General features: G+C 42.0%; 1 protein-coding gene across 1 annotated transcript in view; it reads right to left on the minus strand.

Annotated features, from left to right (window-relative positions):
• The window catches only part of LOC126195027 (dipeptidase 1-like), a 397,993-nt gene that overhangs the window by 197,758 nt on the left and 178,753 nt on the right, over window positions 1-21,482 (minus strand). Inside the window, exons 6-7 of the mRNA XM_049933467.1 lie at window positions 10,845-10,914; window positions 5,122-5,298 (exon numbers count right to left, since the gene is read on the minus strand). Of these exons, the coding sequence (XP_049789424.1) occupies window positions 5,122-5,298; window positions 10,845-10,914 (247 nt within the window). The remainder of the gene's footprint in view (window positions 1-5,121; window positions 5,299-10,844; window positions 10,915-21,482) is intronic.

Here is a 21,482-nt window from a genome sequence, read left to right on the forward strand (position 1 = left end):
TTATGGAGATGAGGAAACTCTACCTGAGGAAAACAATATAGACGTCCTGGATAGCTTTAACGTAACAGGACAAGTCTTTAAAACTGGAATTACAGTGCAGAACATTCAGTACCATCTGGACTTGCACAGGGACGTTTCGACTGAAATGGCCAATGGTCTCGAAAACAACTGCAGAACAAATATACGATTGGCAGTGCCAACAGAACGTTTAGAAAACTAACCCTGTAATTCTTTCAACGCCACAATTAATTCTTAAAGCCTCACATACTCTTTTTTCATACTTTTCTTTCCATATTTCGCTCGCACCTGTATTTTTTCTTCAGAGGAATTTTTAACAACACGACATTTTAGCACACCAGCGCCTCTAGGTGAGTATCTAGACGTGTTTGCTCAAACCTCGTTTTGTGAAGGAAAAGGAGGTGAGAGCGAAATATATAACAATGGTGCGAAAGCGGTGTTCACAAAAGTACTAGGAAGAGAGATGCACCAGAGGTAGACAAGACAGAAAATATAAATACAGTAACATTCATAACCAGTATCAACAAACACAGTATTTTAAAGAAATAAACAAATTTTTTCATGAGTGCATTGCAGATGGTACGCTAAATAAAAATGTAAATGTCGTGTGACGAGGGCCTCCCGTCGGGTAGACTGTTCGTCGGGTGCAAGTCTTTCGAGTTGACGTTACTTCGGCGACTTGCACGTCGATGGCGATGAAATGATGATGATTAGGACAACACAACACTCAGTACCTGAGCGGAGAAAATCTCCGACCTCGCCAGGGATCGAACCCGGGCCCTTTGGATAGACAGTCTGTCGCGCTAACCACTTTTTTTTTTCTTTTTCTTTTGTTCGTTGCGTCTGGTCTGGGCGGACTTCAAAAGGCATCCGTTCAAGGTGATCGTTGATTCCTTTACTCAGTTTCTTATTACAGAGGGCGAGCAGTCCTCTGACCGAACACGCTGAGATACCGTGCCGGCATCACTCAGCTACCGGGGGCGGACAGATGATACGCTGTCAAATGACGAAAAGAGCAACAAAAAGGCCGACCTGTAAAAATAAATTTCCACTAACAATATAATTTTCAGGTCAGCTATGGAAATAAATCAAACGAAATGCACGTGTTATGGTGTTCAGGCCTAACCGAGGATGATATTTATATTGTATCTTACAGAAAAAGATCGATCCTCAAAAAATGATCACAGATCTCAAAACATGCTGGGCAAATAAAAAAGAAATAAACTGTACTTTGCATAAGGTGGAGTTTGAAAAAGAAACAACAAATTTTATATAACTGTGGCCGGCCGGAGTGGCCGAGCGGTTCTAGGCGCTACAGTCTGGAGCCGCGCGACAACTACGGTCGTAGGTTCGAATCCCACCTTGGGCATGGATGTGTGTGATGTCCTTAGGTTAGTTAGGTTTAAGTAGTTCTGAGTTCTATGGGACTGATAACCTCAGAAGTTAAGTCCCATAGTGCTCAGAGCCATTTGAACCATTTATATTACTGTGGTATATTGAAAAACAATTGAAACTACCTCTTTAATTATTTTTTATTAAATACTGACCTACAGAATTTTTCCTGATAAAGGCAACTCAAACTTGGCCTATCCATTTATTACCCACAATGTACAAGCCCAGCGCAATATGACCGCTGTATATTGACAATATGACTTCCAATAATTGACGCAAAAGAATGGCTCTGAATTCCAAGAAATCCTAACAATAATACAAATCCAGAAAATATGAAACTAAAGAAATATGAAACTACCTCCAGCTCTATTAATTGCCTAAACTAATTTCAATCCCGAATCCCGATAGAGGAAACTCCATTCTTTTTCATAAATTGTGTACCTCAGAGAAAATCTTCATAACACAAACTACAGCAATTACAACAAGTAGCAACAACAGCCATGTAAGTAAAAGATTCTAACTACTATACACTCCAACTACTAGGAGGGATATGGTTAGCGAAAGAAAGATTTTGTTGAAGAGCAAACTATGTATTTAGAAAATTTTACCTCATTCATGTGACATCCAGAACCAAAAATTATATAGTTGTCAATAATTCCACTGCCCAAACGTTATTAACCATACATCCACCCTCCTACATTTCCCTGACTATTTTCTTATAAACACGTCATTTCATCTCACTGTACAATGCCTATCCTACCAACACAGAGTCTCCACTAAGGTATAGCGCTGCCAATACACAAAATATACAAACACATTCTTACACAATGTATAAATAACTGGCTAAAGAGCTGGGCAATTAGAGGCCAAATACAGTAAAAATCCATAATTCATAGCTGTTAAGACGACGACAACGATAGTGCTAAAACAATGTGGCGTGAGTTGATATTTATATCTGCTACATCTACATCTACCTGCGTACCCCTCAAGCCACCGTACGGTGTGCGGCGGAGAGTACCTTGTACTAAATATGTTTCACTCACAGACTGAGCGAGGTAAAAAGACTGTCCTTATGCGTCCGTTCGAGCCCTAATTTCTCTTACCTTATCTTCGTGGTCTTTACACGAAATGTACGTTGGCAGCATTATAATTGTTGCGCAGTCAGCTTCAAATCTTGGCTCTACAAATTTTTCGAATAGTGTTTCGCGAAAAGAACGCATCTTCCGTGTAGGGATATCCACTTGTGTTCACGTAGCATCTAAGTAATAATCGCTTGTTAATGTAACCTACCGGTAACAAATGGAGCGGCTACAATCTTGAGGCCGAGGTATGCAGCCCTACAGTGAAAGGAAACAGTCGACAGAGCGTAGGGCTGGTCGGTGCAGCGCGTCACGTGGGTGGTTAACGTCAATTAGCGGCTGGGCTTTGAATCCGTGGGAGACAACGCTGTGGGGCTGGCGCTGTTTTAATCTGGCCGCAGTAGCCGCCGCACAGACGGGTGTCCGCTGCTCTCTCGCTGCACTAGGCTGCGGGGGAACTTCAGAAATGTAGACAATACCCGGGGATCGGCATAGCTTACCGTGCCATTCGCGCGCAATGAGTACGCCTCAGAAAGGCAGTTCTCGGGAAGTCGTCATTATACTTTTCCAACCTCCCCATTGTTGTAGACTACGGCACCTCGGAGACACACGGCTGCAACGTGTCTTACTACGCTGAACTTAACTGAAATCCATCTGGGTAGCTGAGTGGTCAACGTACTTGACAGCCATGTTGAGAACCCGGGTTCGATTCCTTGTACTGCCCGGGACTTTTCCTTATGTATGTGTGTGTGTATGTGTTGGGGGGGGGGGGGGGAGGAGCTGGAACCATAGCCATCTACGCACAGCAAGCGGTGGGATGCCGCATGCGATAATTGCGAAAATTGTGTTGTTGATGATCGTGCAAATGCAATGATGGAAGTATTTCATAGAGTTTCAGATAACGAATAGTAGTTCATCGAAGTACAGGTATATAAACAACCGAAATTTTGGAGTCAGTTAATGTTTATCGTATTTGCAAAAATCTCGAAAAATTGCTTTTCCAATTTTTTATTACATGCTGGTAACTGTGAAAAAAACTACTAAAACACTTCGGGATAAACCAAGCCAATTTTCAGACATTACCCAATATTGGCAATTTTCGTGTTTCAATTTAACTTTCATCAAATATATAAATTTCTATCCTAATTTTTTCTGTTTTCCGTCTTTTCCGTAGTTTCTTTAAATTTGTGTACGTATGTACAGTCTGCAACAAATGTGGGTGAAAGAACGCAATAAATCGGCCGGCTGGAGTATGGGAACTAACGAATACATCTCGAGGACCACACAAATGATTTAACAGCGCTGAAAATCGTAACTAACACCGAACGATAAGTTCGCATTACGAACTTTGTGCCAGAAAAGTTGGTTTTAACCTAAAAAACAAGTGAAAGGCACGACAAAATGTAATATAGCAGCATATTATATCCACCACATAATATGTTTATTGTATGTATGAAGGGAAACATGTATTACAGGACACTGATGATGCTTCCGAAATGAATAAGAGAAACGCGTATGTTAGTAAACAATCTGCCTTCTATTAGTTTGCATAGACGGTACATACTTCCACGAATATAAATTTTTAGTTTGAACATGTAATTCCATTGTAATTTTATACTTTACCTGCGTCCATTTCGCGGTTTATAAAATCCTTACACATTCTATGCATTTCCTAGGAAAAGCATCGAATCAATATTTATTAAACTAAACAATTTTCCAAGAAGTTGTAGGCATTTTAAATATACACTTTGCATTCCATACAGTGCCTTAAATTCACACTTTCCGAGTAACAAATACACGATATTTATTTAAATATTTTATTAAATAATATGTAGCATCTACTGCTGCCCGATGGACACGTGTATTTTTATTGAAAGGATCAGTGTCACGAGAGAGAGTTTTCTTAGAAACATTTTATGAATTTTCAGTTAAAAATTTTTACTACAGTTTTTTATCCAATATTCTAAAACTAGTTTCATATAGGGCTTTGAGGACTTACCCAGCGGGAAACGAGGTTGTGACCGGCCTGGAGATGGGGATACCGAATACGAATCATGCCTAACCCCAAAGACATCAATCAGTGTCAGTTTCAAGTTAGGCGGAACATGTAACGCATCTCATTAGCTGCACGTATGTCCAGAAACATTTGTCCTGATATCTGAAAACTATTTTTCGTTCACCGTGCAACTAATGCAAACTGCTTCACCCTCCCCCATCACAGATCATGGGTACGCTCTTGTTGTTGGCTACGGTACTTCTATTTTTCCATTTTGAGTGTTAGAACCCTTACGTCATTACACAATCAAATATCAAAAAGCTCGATTAATGAGTAAGAACGTGTCCCAAAAGGGACCGATCGCTAGTGAACCAGTCACCAAACTAGGAAGAGTTTGCCCATACCTCGGTGGACGACGGTTGATGGATTATCAACATTCTAGATGATTCCAGGTGAGGTCTACAACACAACGCCTCGCCGTCTGCACCATAGCGAAAAGGGATACTGCACTCCTCTATTAGACGTGTCTAATACGGTTGCTCTTGAGTGTAAATGGAGGGGTTTGATAAATGAGAATCGTTTTTAAACGAGAGGGCGGGTAGGAAGTTTGGCTGTTGAGCAGGACAGTCTACTCACCACCATCTTGAGCACGTCGTCGCGCACGTTCCTGTGGTGCTGGCAGATGGCGTACGCCGACGAGTGGGAGAAGATGACGGGAGCAACGGAAGCGTTGATGGCGTCGATCATCGTCTGGTGCGACACGTGCGCCAAGTCCACCATGATGCCCAGGCGATTCAGTTCCCGCACCACCGTCTAGAAAAATGACATTGGATTGACATTTTGGCTGCAGACCAGATCGGTAGGTTACGCCCACTTCGTTACTGAACCGTTTTCTTTAGAAACGACGAAAATTGTACTATAATTGTAGGTGATCAATGAATAAGCTAAACTGACGAGCAAGTCTCAATTTGCATCTGGTTGGCTCCCCGCAAAATACCACCAGTAATTCCGCTGTAGGCGCCGAACTATTCGTAGGGCGGTCGGAGGAAACGAAGGGGTCGCTTTTTTTTTATTTCAGCATGAGGATACAGTACAGAAAGCAATTTAAACAACAGCATAAAAGTCACGCAACGTGTATCCACAGGACACTTGGACCATAGCTGAAAAAGTGTCATGATGATCTCTCCTTTGGCAAAAGATTCCGGCACAGTCCCCCATTCGGATCTTCAGGAGGGGACTGCCAAGGGGGAGGTGACCACGAGAAAATAATGAATAATCAACGAAAGGATAACGTTCTACGAGGCGAGGCGTGGAATGTCAGAAGCTTGTACCTGGTAGGGAAGCTAGAAAAACTGAAAAAGGAAATGCAAAGGCTCCATCTACTCGTAGATATAGTAGGGGTCAATAAAGTAAAATGGAAAGAAGTCAAGGATTTATTGTCAGATGGGTATAGTAGTAATATCAACAGCGGCAGAAAGTAGTATAACGGGAGTAGGATTCGTTGTGAATAGAAAGGTAGGACAAAGAGTGTGTTACAGTGAACATTTCTGTGATAGACAGAATAGACAGCAGAATAGACAGCAAACCATGCCGACGTCGCAAGCTGACGATGAAGAGATTGAGGAAGTATATCAGTATATTGAAAGACTAATACAGTGCGTAAAGGGAGATGAAAATCTAATAGCCATGGGGGACTGGAATGCAGTTGTAGGGGAAGGTGCAGAAGAAAATGTCACTGAAAAATATCGGCATGGGACAAGGAATGAGAGAGGAGAAAGACTAATTGAGTTATTTCATAAATTTCGACTCTGTTCAAGAATCACAAGAGGAGGAGGTATACTTGGAAAAGACCGAGTGATACTCAAAGATTTCAGTTAGATTATATCATGGTTAGACAGAGATTCCGAACTCAGATTCTGGATTGTAAGGCACAGTCAGGAGCAGATATCTACTCAGATCACAAAGTAGTAGTGATAGAAAGTAGATTGCAGTTTAAGATATTATTCAGGCAGAATCAATATGCAAAGAGGTAGGATACGGTAGTGCTAAGGAATGATGAGATACGCTTGAAGCACTCTAAGGCTGTAGGTACAACTGTGAGGAATAACTCAGTAGGCAGTACAACTGAAGTGGAATGGCACTATCTAAAAAAAAAAAAAGCAGTCACAGATGTTGGAAAGAAAAACATTGGCACAAAGAAGGTAACTGCGAAGAAACCATGGGTAACAGAAGAAATGCTTCATTCATCGATGAGAGAAGAAAGAACAAAAATGTTCAGGGAAATTCAGGAACACAGAAATACAAGTCGCTGAGGAATGAGATAAATAGGAAGTACGGGGAAGCTAAGACGAAATGGCTGCATGAAAAATGTGAAGAAATCGAAAAAGAAATGATTGTTGGATGGACTGACACATCGTAAACGAAAGTGAGAACAACCTTAGGTGAAATTAAAAGCAAGGGTGGTAGTATTAAGAGTACATCGGGAATTCCACTGTTAAACGCAGAGGAGAGAGCAGATGGGTGGAAGCCTATATGAGGGGGAAGAATTGTCCTATGTGATAGAAGAAGAAACAGGGGATCCAGTACTAGAATTGTAATGTAAGAAGTCTTTGGAGGACTTAGCATTAAATAAGGCAGAAGGGATAGGTAACATTCCATCAGAATTTCTAAAATAATTGGGGGAAGTGCCAACAAAACGACTATTCACGTTGGTGTGTAGAATGTGTGAGTTTGACCGCATACCATCTGACTTTCGGAAAAATATCGTCCACACAATTTCAAAGACTGCAGTAGCTGACAGATGCGGGAATTACTGCACAATCAGTTTGACAGCTCATGCATCCAAGTTTGTGACAAGAATAATATACAGAAGAATGGGAAAGAAAATTGAGGATGTGTTAGATGACGATCAGTTTGGCTTTACGAAAGGTGAAGGCACCAGAGAGGCAATTCTGACGTTGCGGCTCCTAATGGAAGCAAGACTAAAGAAAAATCAAGATAGTAATAGGTTTTGTCGACGTGTAAAAAGCGTTCGACAATGTAAACTGGTGAAAGATGTTTGAAATTCTGAGGAAAATAGGGATACGTCATAGGGAGACACGGGAATTAGACAACATGCACTAGAGCCAGAGCGAATAATAATAGTGGAAGACCAAGAAAGAAGTGCTCGGATTAAAATGGGTGTAAGATAGTTGAGTCTCTTCATCGAAGAAGCAATGATAGAAATAAAAGAAAGTGACATTAAAAAAGACCTAATAACGGACGGTGGAAGAACATCAAAAGCAGACTAGCACTGAAAAAAATAGCGTTCCTGGCCAAGAGATGTCTACTAGTATCAAACGTAGGCCCTAATTTGAGGAAGGAATTTCTGAGAATGTACGTTTGCTGCGACCGTTGTAAGGTAGTAAACATGAACTGTGGGAAAACGGGAACAGAAGAGAATCGAAGAATTTGAGATGTGGTGTCAAAAATTAGATGGACTGATATGGTAAGGAATTATGATGTTCTGCGTGGAATCGTAAAGGAATATTTGTAAAATACTGACATGCAAAAGGGACAGGATGGTATGACATGTGTTAAGACATCAGGGAGCCGTAGAGGAAGACAAAGATTGGAATACATCCAGCAAATAGTTGAGGACCTAGATTGCAAGTGCTACAATGAGATGAAGAGTTTGGCAAAGGAGAGGAATTCGTGGCGGGCGGCATCAAACCCGTCAAAAGAAAAAAGAGACTGGTCTGAGGCCAATTTCGGATATGTCCTGTTCTGCCTCATCATGGAACGTACTTCCTATCAGTGGTTGGCTGATGGGCTGGACTAGCCGCACCACACACGAACAGTTTTGTGTACGGCGATGTTTTCGATGCTTTTACGGCGTTGATTACTACTGGTTATATGACCACCATTTGCATAGAGGAGTCTGATGACGGTGGAGTGGACCACCGAAACCGATCGCTATTTGGTAAGTAATAAATACAGACCCGCAGCTGACAATGTTATTCATTGCATCACGTATATCTAAAAAAAATCTTAAACAAGATAATTGGAGGAAATCAAGACTGCATCTACAGAATAATTAGTAAATGCAATTCAACAGACGGAGTAAATATCGAAAGTTTATGGAACATTCCATCGATTCTTGGAGGAACACAGATATATTAAAAACTTGAATACACAGTAGTAATGTTCCATGATAACATTTATTTAACAGTTCATTTCGAACATGTTTTCGGCTTCCTAAGCCATCGTCAAATTACTTAATACTAAAAAAATACTTCGCACAACTTCGGCCACGTATTCACAGCTGTACAAAGATTATTTTTCAAAAATATGGGATGTTTTACGAATATATCGATACAAAAACTTTAACATAATGTAATACCCGAAGAGGTTCTGAACAAATAAATCTTATATTACAGTATATTCAAGGATTAAAGGGTTATGAACATATAACCCAAATACATTGTCCAAGTGAGTAATGGTACAGACTGTCCTCCTGCTTGCTGAGTGGTAACGTGTTTGCCTAATAAGCAGCAGGCCTGGGTTCGATTCCCGGCCGTGATGGATATTTTCTCCGCTCGTGGACTGGGTGTTGTGTTGTCCTCATCATCATCTCATCATCACCGACGTGCAAGTCGCCCAATGAGGCGTCACCTGAAATAAAACTTGTAACCCGGCTTCCGAACTTCCTCGGATGGGGCCTCCGTGCTATCATTGCCGCACGATTATTTCATTTCATTTCATGGTACAGTCTACTGTGTGACATGTACAAACAGGCGGAGAAGGGTGGGCAGAGGGGACAAAGAAGTCTATAGAATGTGAGTGTGAAACAGTTATAACAGCATATCATTTAGTGGTGAGAGAAATATTAAGTGGCTGCTGCTACTTTAGTGAGGGTGAGTAACTGATCTATGATTGCTCTACAGGACGTGATCAGGACTCTTTGATTATTAATTATCTATGGCCACAATTTCGGGTAATATTAGTTTCCTGCTTTTGGTTCCTCTATGCAGAACATCACATTTAACATCGTATAAATGACATTCATTCAGAACATATTCTGTAAAGGTGCAATCTTTCTTTTTCGGTCTCCAACTCCTTTCATGATCAGTCTAGCAGCTTTAGCTCCACGTGACTGGCCTGCGTATAATTTTCCACACAGATTGCAAGAAAAGTAAAGATATGGTACAAATATTTGGCTTATACATTCGTATACGCTTACTCTTTAAATGTACTGTAATGTGAGATTTATTTGTTTAGAACCTCTTTCGGTATTACATTATGCTAGTATTTTTGTATCGATATATTCCTATATATTCCCATATTTTTGAAAACAATCTTTGTACAACTACGATCACTTCCTCCCTTATGTTCAAAATACACGGTGTATACGCGCAAATAAAAGTAGACCGTATTTATTCGACGACTTTCACCAGGTACCTCTGTCGGCCACGCCTGCACGGAGTATTATGTTTGGGATGCTCTTTCACTCGATTCACTGCTGAAAATTTAGAAAATTTTGTGATTAACGTGCTTCTTGTATCTGGGCAACTTCATGGAATCCTGATAATACCATCATTTTATCTGTGAGCTACTTCGGTTTAAATTGCTAGAACTTGTCGTTTGTGAATTACAGAGAAGTGACGACGGCCCTGGTGTCACCATTTTCCGCAGTAAGTACCTTTTATAAATCGAAACACTTTATGTCGCTGCAGCTTATACTTATTTATGTTTTAGAGGTATACTGCTATTTACGTTTTGGCATCTTCAGTAGATTTAATATTGAATAAAGTAGTTTCATATTTATATCCAATACTTACAGGTTCTCACCATAAATTTTATTTTTATAAATTACTATTTATAGCTATCCGGGTTTGACAGTGCAGCTTCTAAGAGATAGCGCAGATAATAGCCGGAGAAACGAATAACTGTCAGTAACTTGATGTAAAACAGTTTGGCGTGAAATGTCATTTAATCTATAAGCGTCGCATATATAAACAAGATGTATTATTTTCGATTAAATCCAGTGAAGACGTCTTAAAATAATAGGCAAAAGAAGTTGGAATATATATATATATATATATATATATATATATATATATATATATATATATATATATATAGATTGCTTCAAGGAAAAGTTGTGAGTAACTTCCTTAAATTTTATGCTGTTATTTTTAATTTTTGGACGTTATTTTACGTTTTACTATTTAATTACGCTGAAAAGCCACAAAATTTGTATATATACTGCACATGTGTAATGTAAAAATAAGAATGTACTTGTTTGATATGATGGATTCAACTGAGCAACAAAGCACATAATGCCTAACCTCCATAAACGTTTTAAAAAATGTCGTCACCTTTCCAAACTCAGTGAGGCCATTGTGTTCAGGTGTCCCACCTTCACCGTCCACGGGAGAGGCGTCCGCCCTGCAAAAGAAGGAACAAAGGTACACTATAACTCGACTGCTAGAGTTGTTTACTAAATATGATTACAAAATATTCTCTGAAAGAAATGAGACACCTGTGAAATGCAAAAAAATTAACACGTGTAAAGGCGTGAAGAACAAACAGCACTTTAGTATGGGTGCGGGTATAGGATTACGAAGCCCATAGTTCAAAGGGCTATGCTGTTGCGAAAATACCGTGCTCATAACTTGGATATGCTGAAATGTTCTGATATTCCGCGGAGCCATACTATCTTAAGAATCTTAGAGATGTGAGGATGATATCGAAAACGATTAGTGCAGTTAACGGTATTTAAGCATTTTTGATCTCTCCGAAGAAGCGCCCAACATACTGAATGTTAGATTTCATATTGTATTATTGACAATAGCTAACAGCAGTATTGCGATTCTTCAGTTTCTCCCGGCGTATTTGTTGCTCGAACAGTCCACGGGTATACTGCCGGTTCATAGTGTCCAACGGGCACAATATTTCGGCGATCAGACATGTCGCCATCGTCAGATGCGCTGACGAACTGAGCACATCGACGCTACGATAGATTCCGACGCCCACGTCTTCGCGACCACCGGCGCGCGGGCGCGGACGGCGAAGAGAGCGGTTCGCGGGGCGAGGGGATTTAAATCGGCCGTCCGCCCTCAGGAGCTCAGTTCGACAGCGCACCTGACGATGGCGACATGTCTGATCGCCGAAATATTGTGCCCGTTGGACACTATGAACCCGCAGTATACCCGTGGACTGTTCGAGCAACAGCAGTATTAATCTACGTCTACGTCTACATGATTACTCTGCAATTCACATTTAAGAGCTTGGCAGAGGGTTCACGGATACACAATTATACTATCTCTCTACCATTCCACTCACGAACAGCGCGCGGGAAAAACCAACACCGAAACCTTTCTGTTCGAGCTCTGATTCCTCTTATTTTATTTTGATGATCATTCCTATCTATGTAGGTTGGGCTCAACAAAATATTTTCGCATTCGGAAGAGAAAGTTGGTGGCTGAAATTTCGTAAATAGATCTCGCCGCGACGAAAAACGTCATTGCTTTAATGACTTCCATCCCAACTCGCGTATCATATCTGCCACACTCTCTCCCCTATTACGTGATAATACAAAACGAGTTGCCCTTTTTTGCACCCTTTCGATGTCCTCCGTCAATCCCACCTGGTAAGGATCCCACACCGCGCAGCAATATTCTAACAGAGGACGAACGAGTGTAGTGTAAGCTGTCTCTTTACTGGACTTGTTGCATCTTCTAAGTGTCCTGCCAATGAAACGCAACCTTTGGCTCGCCTTCCCCACAATATTATCTATGTGGTCTTTCCAACTGAAGTTGTTTGTAATTTTAACACCCAGGTACTTAGTTGAATTGACAGCCTTAAGAATTGTACTATTTATCGAGTATTCGAATTCCAACGGATTTCTTTTGGAACTCATGTGGATCACTTCACACTTTTCGTTATTTAGCGTCAACTGCCACCTGCCACACCATACAGCAATCTTTTCTAAATCGCTTTGCAACTGATACTGGTCTTCGGATGACCTTACTACTAATTTATTTAATTTTCCGCAGTGAATTAAAACTCAGATCAGATTCTTCTATCCAGGTATTTGGACTCTTTAATTGACAAGGAAGCTCAAAATACCCTTGTATGTCCAGAGACAGGAACACGTAATGCTCCCAGGAAGACTGTCGAACATGATCGTTTCGGTGGTACTGGTGATGTGGTGTGGGGAGGCATCATGCTGCACACGCGTACTGGCCCACAACTGACCTCCAAATAATTGAAGATGGCACCCTTGCTGGTCAACATTATCGTGACACTGTACTCTTTCCTATGTGCTTCTGTTTAGGGGTATATTCAGCTCGGATTTCACTTTTGTGGATGACAGTGGAGGACCGTATCGAACAGCCGAGGTGGAGGAATTCTTGAAACTAGATGATATTCTGTGAATGGACTGGCCTGCCTTTCCCTGGACTTAAATCCCGTCGAGCACGTGTATGATGCGCCGGGGAGGCGCGTTGCAGTACGTCCACAGGCGCCACTGACCATCCACTAGTTCAACCGCGTTCGTGGAGGAATGGAAAAATATCCCACAGGAACTCCTTACCAACCTCGTGACCAGAATGGGGGCACGTTGAAGAGGATGCATTGCCGGTAGTGGTGACCACACACACTCCATTAAGCGCCATGTGCCGCCTCTCGTAATATCCAGGGGACCGTTACGAATCATGGTGACTTCAATGTAATTTTTGTCTTTCAATACAAGTGCCATTTCTTTTCGTCTCAATGCGTATTTCATTCAGTTACCTTCTATACTTCAATATAGCCTTTCTTTCTACCAACGGCCCAAGTCTCGTCGATTCATGGGAGCTATGTTGCTTAACAGCGAAACGTTATGCGCAAGTTACTTTTTACTTTCGCCTTATGTCGTCTTATACTTTTGCACACCAGTTTATATACATAAAAGACCATTTCAACACAGGGAACTATAGAATACAGGGTGTTAATTTTAAGTTGTCAACCCAGAATAACTCGAAAAATAAGCTTCAAACGAAAAAATGTCTAGAATCCAAAGTTGATTATTTTCGAGGGGGACATCTACTGGTGCTGAAATTAGCCCGCTACCCCAGCACCCTGGGGGTGGGGCGGGAGGCAACTTTAAAATTTCAAATGGGAACCCACATTTTTTATTGCAGAATCAGTTTCTACACAAAAAACTACGTACATTTTGTCTTAAACATTTATTTTGATTCTTGATAGTTGACGCTGTAATTCAAGAAAATCCATTTTTGCGTGGAAAATGGTTACAGATAAATGATAAATACTTATTTACTTCTTAAATTTTGATTCGCTAAAACTAAAACCCTCCCTCTCTCTCCATAGGGTGGGATTTGAGAGAGAGGAATTAGAGTTTTACAAATGTTGACCCAAACAGAGTTTTACAAATATTTGGGTCAACATTTGTAAAACTCTAATTCGTCTCTAATTCCCAAATCTTTGTAAAACTCTAATTCCCAAATATTTAGGTCAACATTTGTAAAACTCTAATTCCTCTATCTCAAACCACACCCTATTGGGGGACAGGGAGAGTTTAGTTTTATTTATCCGTAACCATTTTCCACGAAAAAATGAGAACATGGGTTTTCTTGAATTACAGCGCCAACTACCAAGATTCAAAACAAATGTTTGAGACAAAATGTACGTAGTTTTTTGCGTAGAATCTGACTCTGCAATAAAAAATGGCGGTTCCCATTTGAAATTTTAAAGCTGCCTCCCGCCCCACCTCCAGTGGGCTAGGGTGGCGGGCTAATTTTAGCACCAGCAGATGCCCCTCGAAAATAATCAACTTTGGATTCTAGACATTTTTTCGTTTGAAGCTTATTTTTCGGGTTTGTCAACTTAAAATTTACACCCCGTATACAAGGGAAAACCATCGCTACACAGAAAGAACCTCAGGCTCTATGGCACAGGATTGGCAGTACACAGGACGATCACAGACGCAGTAATGGACTTCACATCGCCTAACGAAAGGATCAGCACACTGACAGTTAAGTTGTAAAACAGAGCATACACGCATACGCACCAACAAATCACCACAACAAATGGTTCAAATGGCTCTGAGCACTATGGGACTTAACTTCTGAGGTCATCAGTCCCCTAGAATTTAGAACTACTTAAACCTAACTAACCTAAGAACATCACACACATCCATGCCCGAGCAGGATTCGAACCTGCGACCGTAGCGGTCGCGCGGTTCCAGACTGTAACGCCTCGAACCGCTCGGTCACTCCGGCCGGCTCACCACAACAGGAAAGACCCATAGGCCATTGAGGAGTTTTGGATAGGAATGGAGGAGACAATCAAGAAAATACCTACACACCGACCTAAAAGACCTAAAATTATTCTAGGAGACTTCCACGCAAAACTAGGAAAAGAACAGAAATACAGACACAATATAGGAAGATACACACCACACCGTGACACAAACCTAAACGGGCCCAGATAGAATTCTGCGAGACCCATGACCTCAAAGTCATGTCAACGAACTTCAAGAAACCCATACAAAAACGGAAACTCCCAAATGGCAAGAAAGAATTACGGATTGACCACGTCAAAATACAATGAGAAGCACAGAGGGAAATCCAGAACTTCAACACAATAAAGGGCTTCTTTGACTCGGATCTCAACCTACTACAGATAAAGACACGCGTAGTCCCTAAGAGGAAACAACAGAAAACTAAGATTATGTGACCATACCCAGAATATCTAACACTGAACCAAGAGAAAATACTGGAGAAAATTAATATAGGAACAACGCAAAACTGGAAACAGGTATCAGGAAAGCTTCAGAAAGCCATGAAATTAGCAGTAGCACCGAGAACCAGGAAACGCCGTTGGTGGAGCCACACATGTGACCTAGCAATAGAAAGGCGAATCAACACATGGAAGAATTTCAATAGCAACAAGATACCAAAAAACTGGCAAGAATTTCTCAAAACACAGAATCACACACAAGTAAACTTATCCGTAAAGAAACACGAAACTACCACAAACAGAAACTAGAAGAGATAGAAGGAGACTTCACTAGCAACAACACGAGGAATGTCTACAGGACGTTCAGAGAAAACGTAATGAAATACCAAGCACCGAACCTCTGCTATAGGAGACCGGACGGTACACTAGAGACAAATACCAAGAACAACTGTAACCTCCCAGCGAAATACTTCGAGAAACTCCTAAACGCAGAATCACCAACACACAAACTGGACACAGAGGAACCCGCACGAAAACCCAGATAGCGAACCGCCATTGATAGAAGAAGTAAAAGAAATCATCAAGAACCTCAACAACCATAGAGCACCAGGACAGGATGGAGTCATCGCGGAATTGTCGAAGCTACAAAACTCGGATCTCACAGAACACATACACAACATCATGAAATAGATATGGAAACAGAAGAGATACCGTAGGAATGACGCACAGCACTGATACACCCTCTACACCAGAAAGGGATAAGTCGGACCCAAACAGTTATAGGGGCATCTCACTGTTACCTGTCGCATGTAAGATACTTCGAAAGCACTGCAAAGTAGATTAGAGAAGCAAACAGACCACCTGATTGGCGAATACCAGGCGGGGTTTCGTAAACACAAGTCGTGCGCTGAACAGATAGGGAACCTTAAGATGATACTGCAACACAAACAGAACGTAACCATCAACTTCGTCGATTTCAAGAAGGCGTACGACTCGGTAGACAGGGAAATCCTCTTTAAAATCCTGTAAGAATACAGAGTAGATAGGAAGACACTAACCACAATTCAGCAAACAGTAACAAACACGACATCTAAAGTGAAGTTCTGTGAGGAGCTCTCAGAACAATTCGAAATTAGAACGGGAGTCAGACAGGGCGACCGTCTCTCACCATTGCTTTTCAACATACTTCTGGCATCATAGTGAAGGAATGGGAAAAGACGCAGAAATGGGTGCTGTTAGTAAAAGTAAGAGTCAAATGACTAGTGTTCGCAGGCGATTTTGCCATCGAAACGGTACGAGAAACAGAAGCAACAAGAGCCATAGAGGAACTACACGAAATCGCAGCCAAGAGCGGACTACAGGTATCATACGAGGAAACACAGTTCATGAGCACCCAAAAATACCCATCACTATACACAAAATACAGGACAATACTCAGAACAGAAAATTTCAAGTACGCAGCAGAAACAATACAGATTATAGGGAGAAATATGGTATATAATTGTGAACTGGATTTTAATCATGTATTGTTTATAGTTAATCCTGTAAATAGTGGGTATCATTGAATAACACCTCCTATAATTTCGAATACTGCTCCTACAGGTAGAACATAATGGAAGTGGGCTACTACAGATTATGTGTCATGTAATACAATTTCAAGTGATGAGGTTGCTAGTACTAATCCTGTTAATCCACCAATTGTAAATAGGAAAATAAATCCTTGAGCTCATAATAACGGTGGGTTAAACTTGAATTTAGTTCCATATAATGTAGCTAGTCATCTGAATACCTTAATTCCTGTAGGTACAGCAATAATTATTGTCGCTGATGTGAAGTATGCTCGTGTGTCAACATCCATTCCTACTGTAAATATATGGTGTGCTCATACAATAAATCCTATTAATCCAATCGATATGGCGTAGATTATATCTAACGTTCCAAATGATTCAATTTTTCCTCTTTCTTGACGTACAATGTGTGAAATAATACCAAATCCGGGTAAAATTAGATTGTAAACTTCTGGGTGTCCAAAGAATCAGAATAGGTGTTGATACAGAATTGGATCTCCTCCTCCTGCAGGGTCAAAGAATGATGTATTTAGGTTTCGGTCTGTTAACAATATAGTAATAGCTCCTGCTAAAACTGGAAGTGAAAGAAGAAGAAGAAGGGCTGTAATAGCTACGGACCAAACAAATAAAGGTGTTTGGTCTAAAGTTATGCTTTCTGATCGTATATTAATCGCTGTTGTAATGAAGTTTACTGCACCAAGAATAGATGATACACCTGCTAAGTGTAGTGAAAAAATGGCTAGATCTACTGATGCACCCCCTGTGCAATAGCTCCTGCTAGAGGGGGGTAAACTATTCATCCTGTACCAGCACCGCCATCTACTATAGAAGATGTAAGAAGGAGGGTTAATGAAGGTGGTAGTAATCAAAAAAACTTATATTATTTATTCGTGGGTATGCTATATCTGGTGCACCAATTATTAATGGTACAAGTCAATTACCAAATCCACCAATTATAATAGGTATTACTATGAAGAAAATTATTACAAATGCGTGGACTGTAATAATAACATTATAAACCTGGTCATCTCCCATTAGAGATCCTGGTTGACTTAGTTCAGTACGAATAAGTGTTCTTATTGATGTTCCTACTATTACTGCTTATGCTCCAAATAGGAAGTATAAAGTACCAATGTCCTTATCGTTTGTTGAGAATAATCATTTTTGCGGTAAGATGGCTGAATTTTAGGTGGTAGACTGTAAATCTACTTATGAGATATTTTCTCTGTTACCATACTCTGGTCTTATATTCAATTATGATTCTAGACTGAAATTCTAGAGGTGTAAAGTTTTACTAAGGCCTAAAAGATTATTCTTTTAATTACAACTTTGAAGGTTATTAGTTCAATTAACTTAAGTCCTTAGTATAATGAGATTAGGGTTGATGTTGAAATCAATCCTATTGTTGAAATTATTACTGTTATAGGAAGAAGGCCCACAAACTGGCTTGGAATCACTACAATAAGAAACTATCTCACGAAAGGCCAAGCTACGACACTACGAGACGGTGGTGCTACCAGAAGCACTACACGCCGCCGAGACCACAGTAGCACAAGGAGAGACACGAATCAAACACATAGAGAAGACGGAACAAAAACTACTCAGGCAAATATTCGGGGAGACGCAAAAACACGGGTATGGATAAGGAGGCCAGCTGATGGGAACACACGGAGAAAATGAAAGACCAAATCAGGAAACGAAGACTACAGTTTCACGGACACCTCAGCAGAATGGCACACAAAAGATAACGAGACAGATCTTGGACTGGGTTAGCACAAGGGGAAAAAACAATTGGATGAATGAAGTAAGAAATGGCATGGAACAACTCAACATCACACAGGAAAGAATAATAAAAAAAAACACTCCTTATAAGCCTGATCAGAAGAAACATACTACAAGAGACACCACACAATAAACGAACGCAATGGACCGAACGGAGACGACAAGAACACAGAAAGAGGTTGAAGTAACACTGGGCGAACAGGACAAAAGAGAAGACGAAGAAAACACAGGACCTAATGTGGACCGAAGAACAGAAGCAGAAACACAGCTCACGAATGAGGGATGTTTGGGCAGAACGTAAAGAGAAAACAACAGGGAAATGTACATGAAGTTTAGGCTAAATACACTCTTCAAGGGCATAACACTATATATATATATATATATATATATATATATATACTCCTGGAAATGGAAAAAAGAACACATTGACACCGGTGTGTCAGACCCACCATACTTGCTCCGGACACAGCGAGAGGGCTGTACAAGCAATGATCACACGCACGGCACAGCGGACACACCAGGAACCGCGGTGTTGGCCGTCGAATGGCGCTAGCTGCGCAGCATTTGTGCACCGCCGCCGTCAGTGTCAGCCAGTTTGCCGTGGCATACGGAGCTCCATCGCAGTCTTTAACACTGGTAGCATGCCGCGACAGCGTGGACGTGAACCGTATGTGCAGTTGACGGACTTTGAGCGAGGGCGTATAGTGGGCATGCGGGAGGCCGGGTGGACGTACCGCCGAATTGCTCAACACGTGGGGCGTGAGGTCTCCACAGTACATCGATGTTGTCGCCAGTGGTCGGCGGAAGGTGCACGTGCCCGTCGACCTGGGACCGGACCGCAGCGACGCACGGATGCACGCCAAGACCGTAGGATCCTACGCAGTGCCGTAGGGGACCGCACCGCCACTTCCCAGCAAATTAGGGACACTGTTGCTCCTGGGGTATCGGCGAGGACCATTCGCAACCGTCTCCACGAAGCTGGGCTACGGTCCCGCACACCGTTAGGCCGTCTTCCGCTCACGCCCCAACATCGTGCAGCCCGCCTCCAGTGGTGTCGCGACAGGCGTGAATGGAGGGACGAATGGAGACGTGTCGTCTTCAGCGATGAGAGTCGCTTCTGCCTTGGTGCCAATGATGGTCGTATGCGTGTTTGGCGCCGTGCAGGTGAGCGCCACAATCAGGACTGCATACGACCGAGGCACACAGGGCCAACACCCGGCATCATGGTGTGGGGAGCGATCTCCTACACTGGCCGTACACCACTGGTGATCGTCGAGGGGACACTGAATAGTGCACGGTACATCCAAACCGTCATCGAACCCATCGTTCTACCATTCCTAGACCGGCAATGGAACTTGCTGTTCCAACAGGACAATGCACGTCCGCATGTATCCCGTGCCACCCAACGTGCTCTAGAAGGTGTAAGTCAACTACCCTGGCCAGCAAGATCTCCGGATCTGTCCCCCATTGAGCATGTTTGGGACTGGATGAAGCGTCATCTCACGCGGTCTGCACGTCCAGCACGAACGCTGGTCCAACTGAGGCGCCAGGTGGAAATGGCATGGCAAGCCGTTCCACAGGACTACATCCAGCATCTGTACGATCGTCTCCATGGGAGAATAGCAGCCTGCATTGCTGCGAAAGGTGGATATACACTGTACTAGTGCCGACATTGTGCATGCTCTGTTGCCTGTGTCTATGTGCCTGTGGTTCTGTCAGTGTGATCATGTGATGTATCTGACCCCAGGAATGTGTCAATAAAGTTTCCCCTTCCTGGGACAATGAATTCACGGTGTTCTTATTTCAATTTCCAGGAGTGTATATATACGAGGGGCGTTCATAACGTAAGCTCCGATCGGTCGCGAAATGGAAACGACTATGAAAATCCGATAAAGCTTTGCACAGATGTGTTGGGTAGTGTCTCTAGTATAACCCCAGTTAGCATCAAGTCGCTCTTCTCATTTCTGAGCTCGCAGTGAGTGCGTAAAGATGTCTAGAAAATAGTGTCTGCCGCCAAGTACGAGGGCCTGGTGAGAAATTTCGCCTGAAGCTATGCAGCTAACATTACATAACTGTCGTGCTGTTTCTTCTTCAAGACAATTCTCAGCCGCATTCTGCAGGGGCAATGAAGATGCTCCTGCATCGTTTTCAAATGGAAATGTGAGATTACCCACAATACAGTCCGCAATTGTCTCCCCCTGAGATTCATCTCTGGTCACATGAACCGCTGTCTTTGAAGACAACATTTTGACACAGACAACGAGGTGTAGGCCAGCGTGGAGAATTGGCGGAAAGCACTGGCGGCTGCCTTCTATGATGAGGCTATTGAAAAGTTGGTACAACGCTATGACAAAAGTCTAAGTCAGAACGGCGACTACGTAGAGAAGTAGCTGAAAGGTGTAGCTAATTGTTACAAGTAAAACATTTCTGATGTTCACTGTGGTTTCAATTTGGCAATCAATCGGAGCTTACTTTCTGAACAGGCCTCGTATATATTGCGAAAAATGACAGAATACCTTGAAAGGGTAGAGATAGGATGTTCATATTCACAGGACACGTACATTAGTATGTTATGCAGAAATGATTAGCATTTGAAACATGTCGGCCTAACACTACCTATAGGGAAAATGTGCCAGCAGCTGTCGTTGTCGCTATAAACGGAAGATAATGGATCAGTGTAACTTGAGCAGTCGTGCACGACGCCTCGCAGACGTATCCGCCAACTATATCGTCAAATCAGTGTGCTTAAAAGAGGGCATATTAATAGCATGAAAGAATGTGATGCATCCGTCCAGGAAATTACTAACGTGTGGGACGAAGTGCAACGGATTTGCGTAGAATGGTTCACGGAGGGCGGTAAAACGGTCGCACCCCACAGACAATCCACCTAAAAGATCGACACCTTATCCGAAAGGCAATACA

This window comes from Schistocerca nitens, chromosome 7 (genome assembly GCF_023898315.1).
Source record: "Schistocerca nitens isolate TAMUIC-IGC-003100 chromosome 7, iqSchNite1.1, whole genome shotgun sequence".
NCBI lineage: Eukaryota > Metazoa > Arthropoda > Insecta > Orthoptera > Acrididae > Schistocerca > Schistocerca nitens.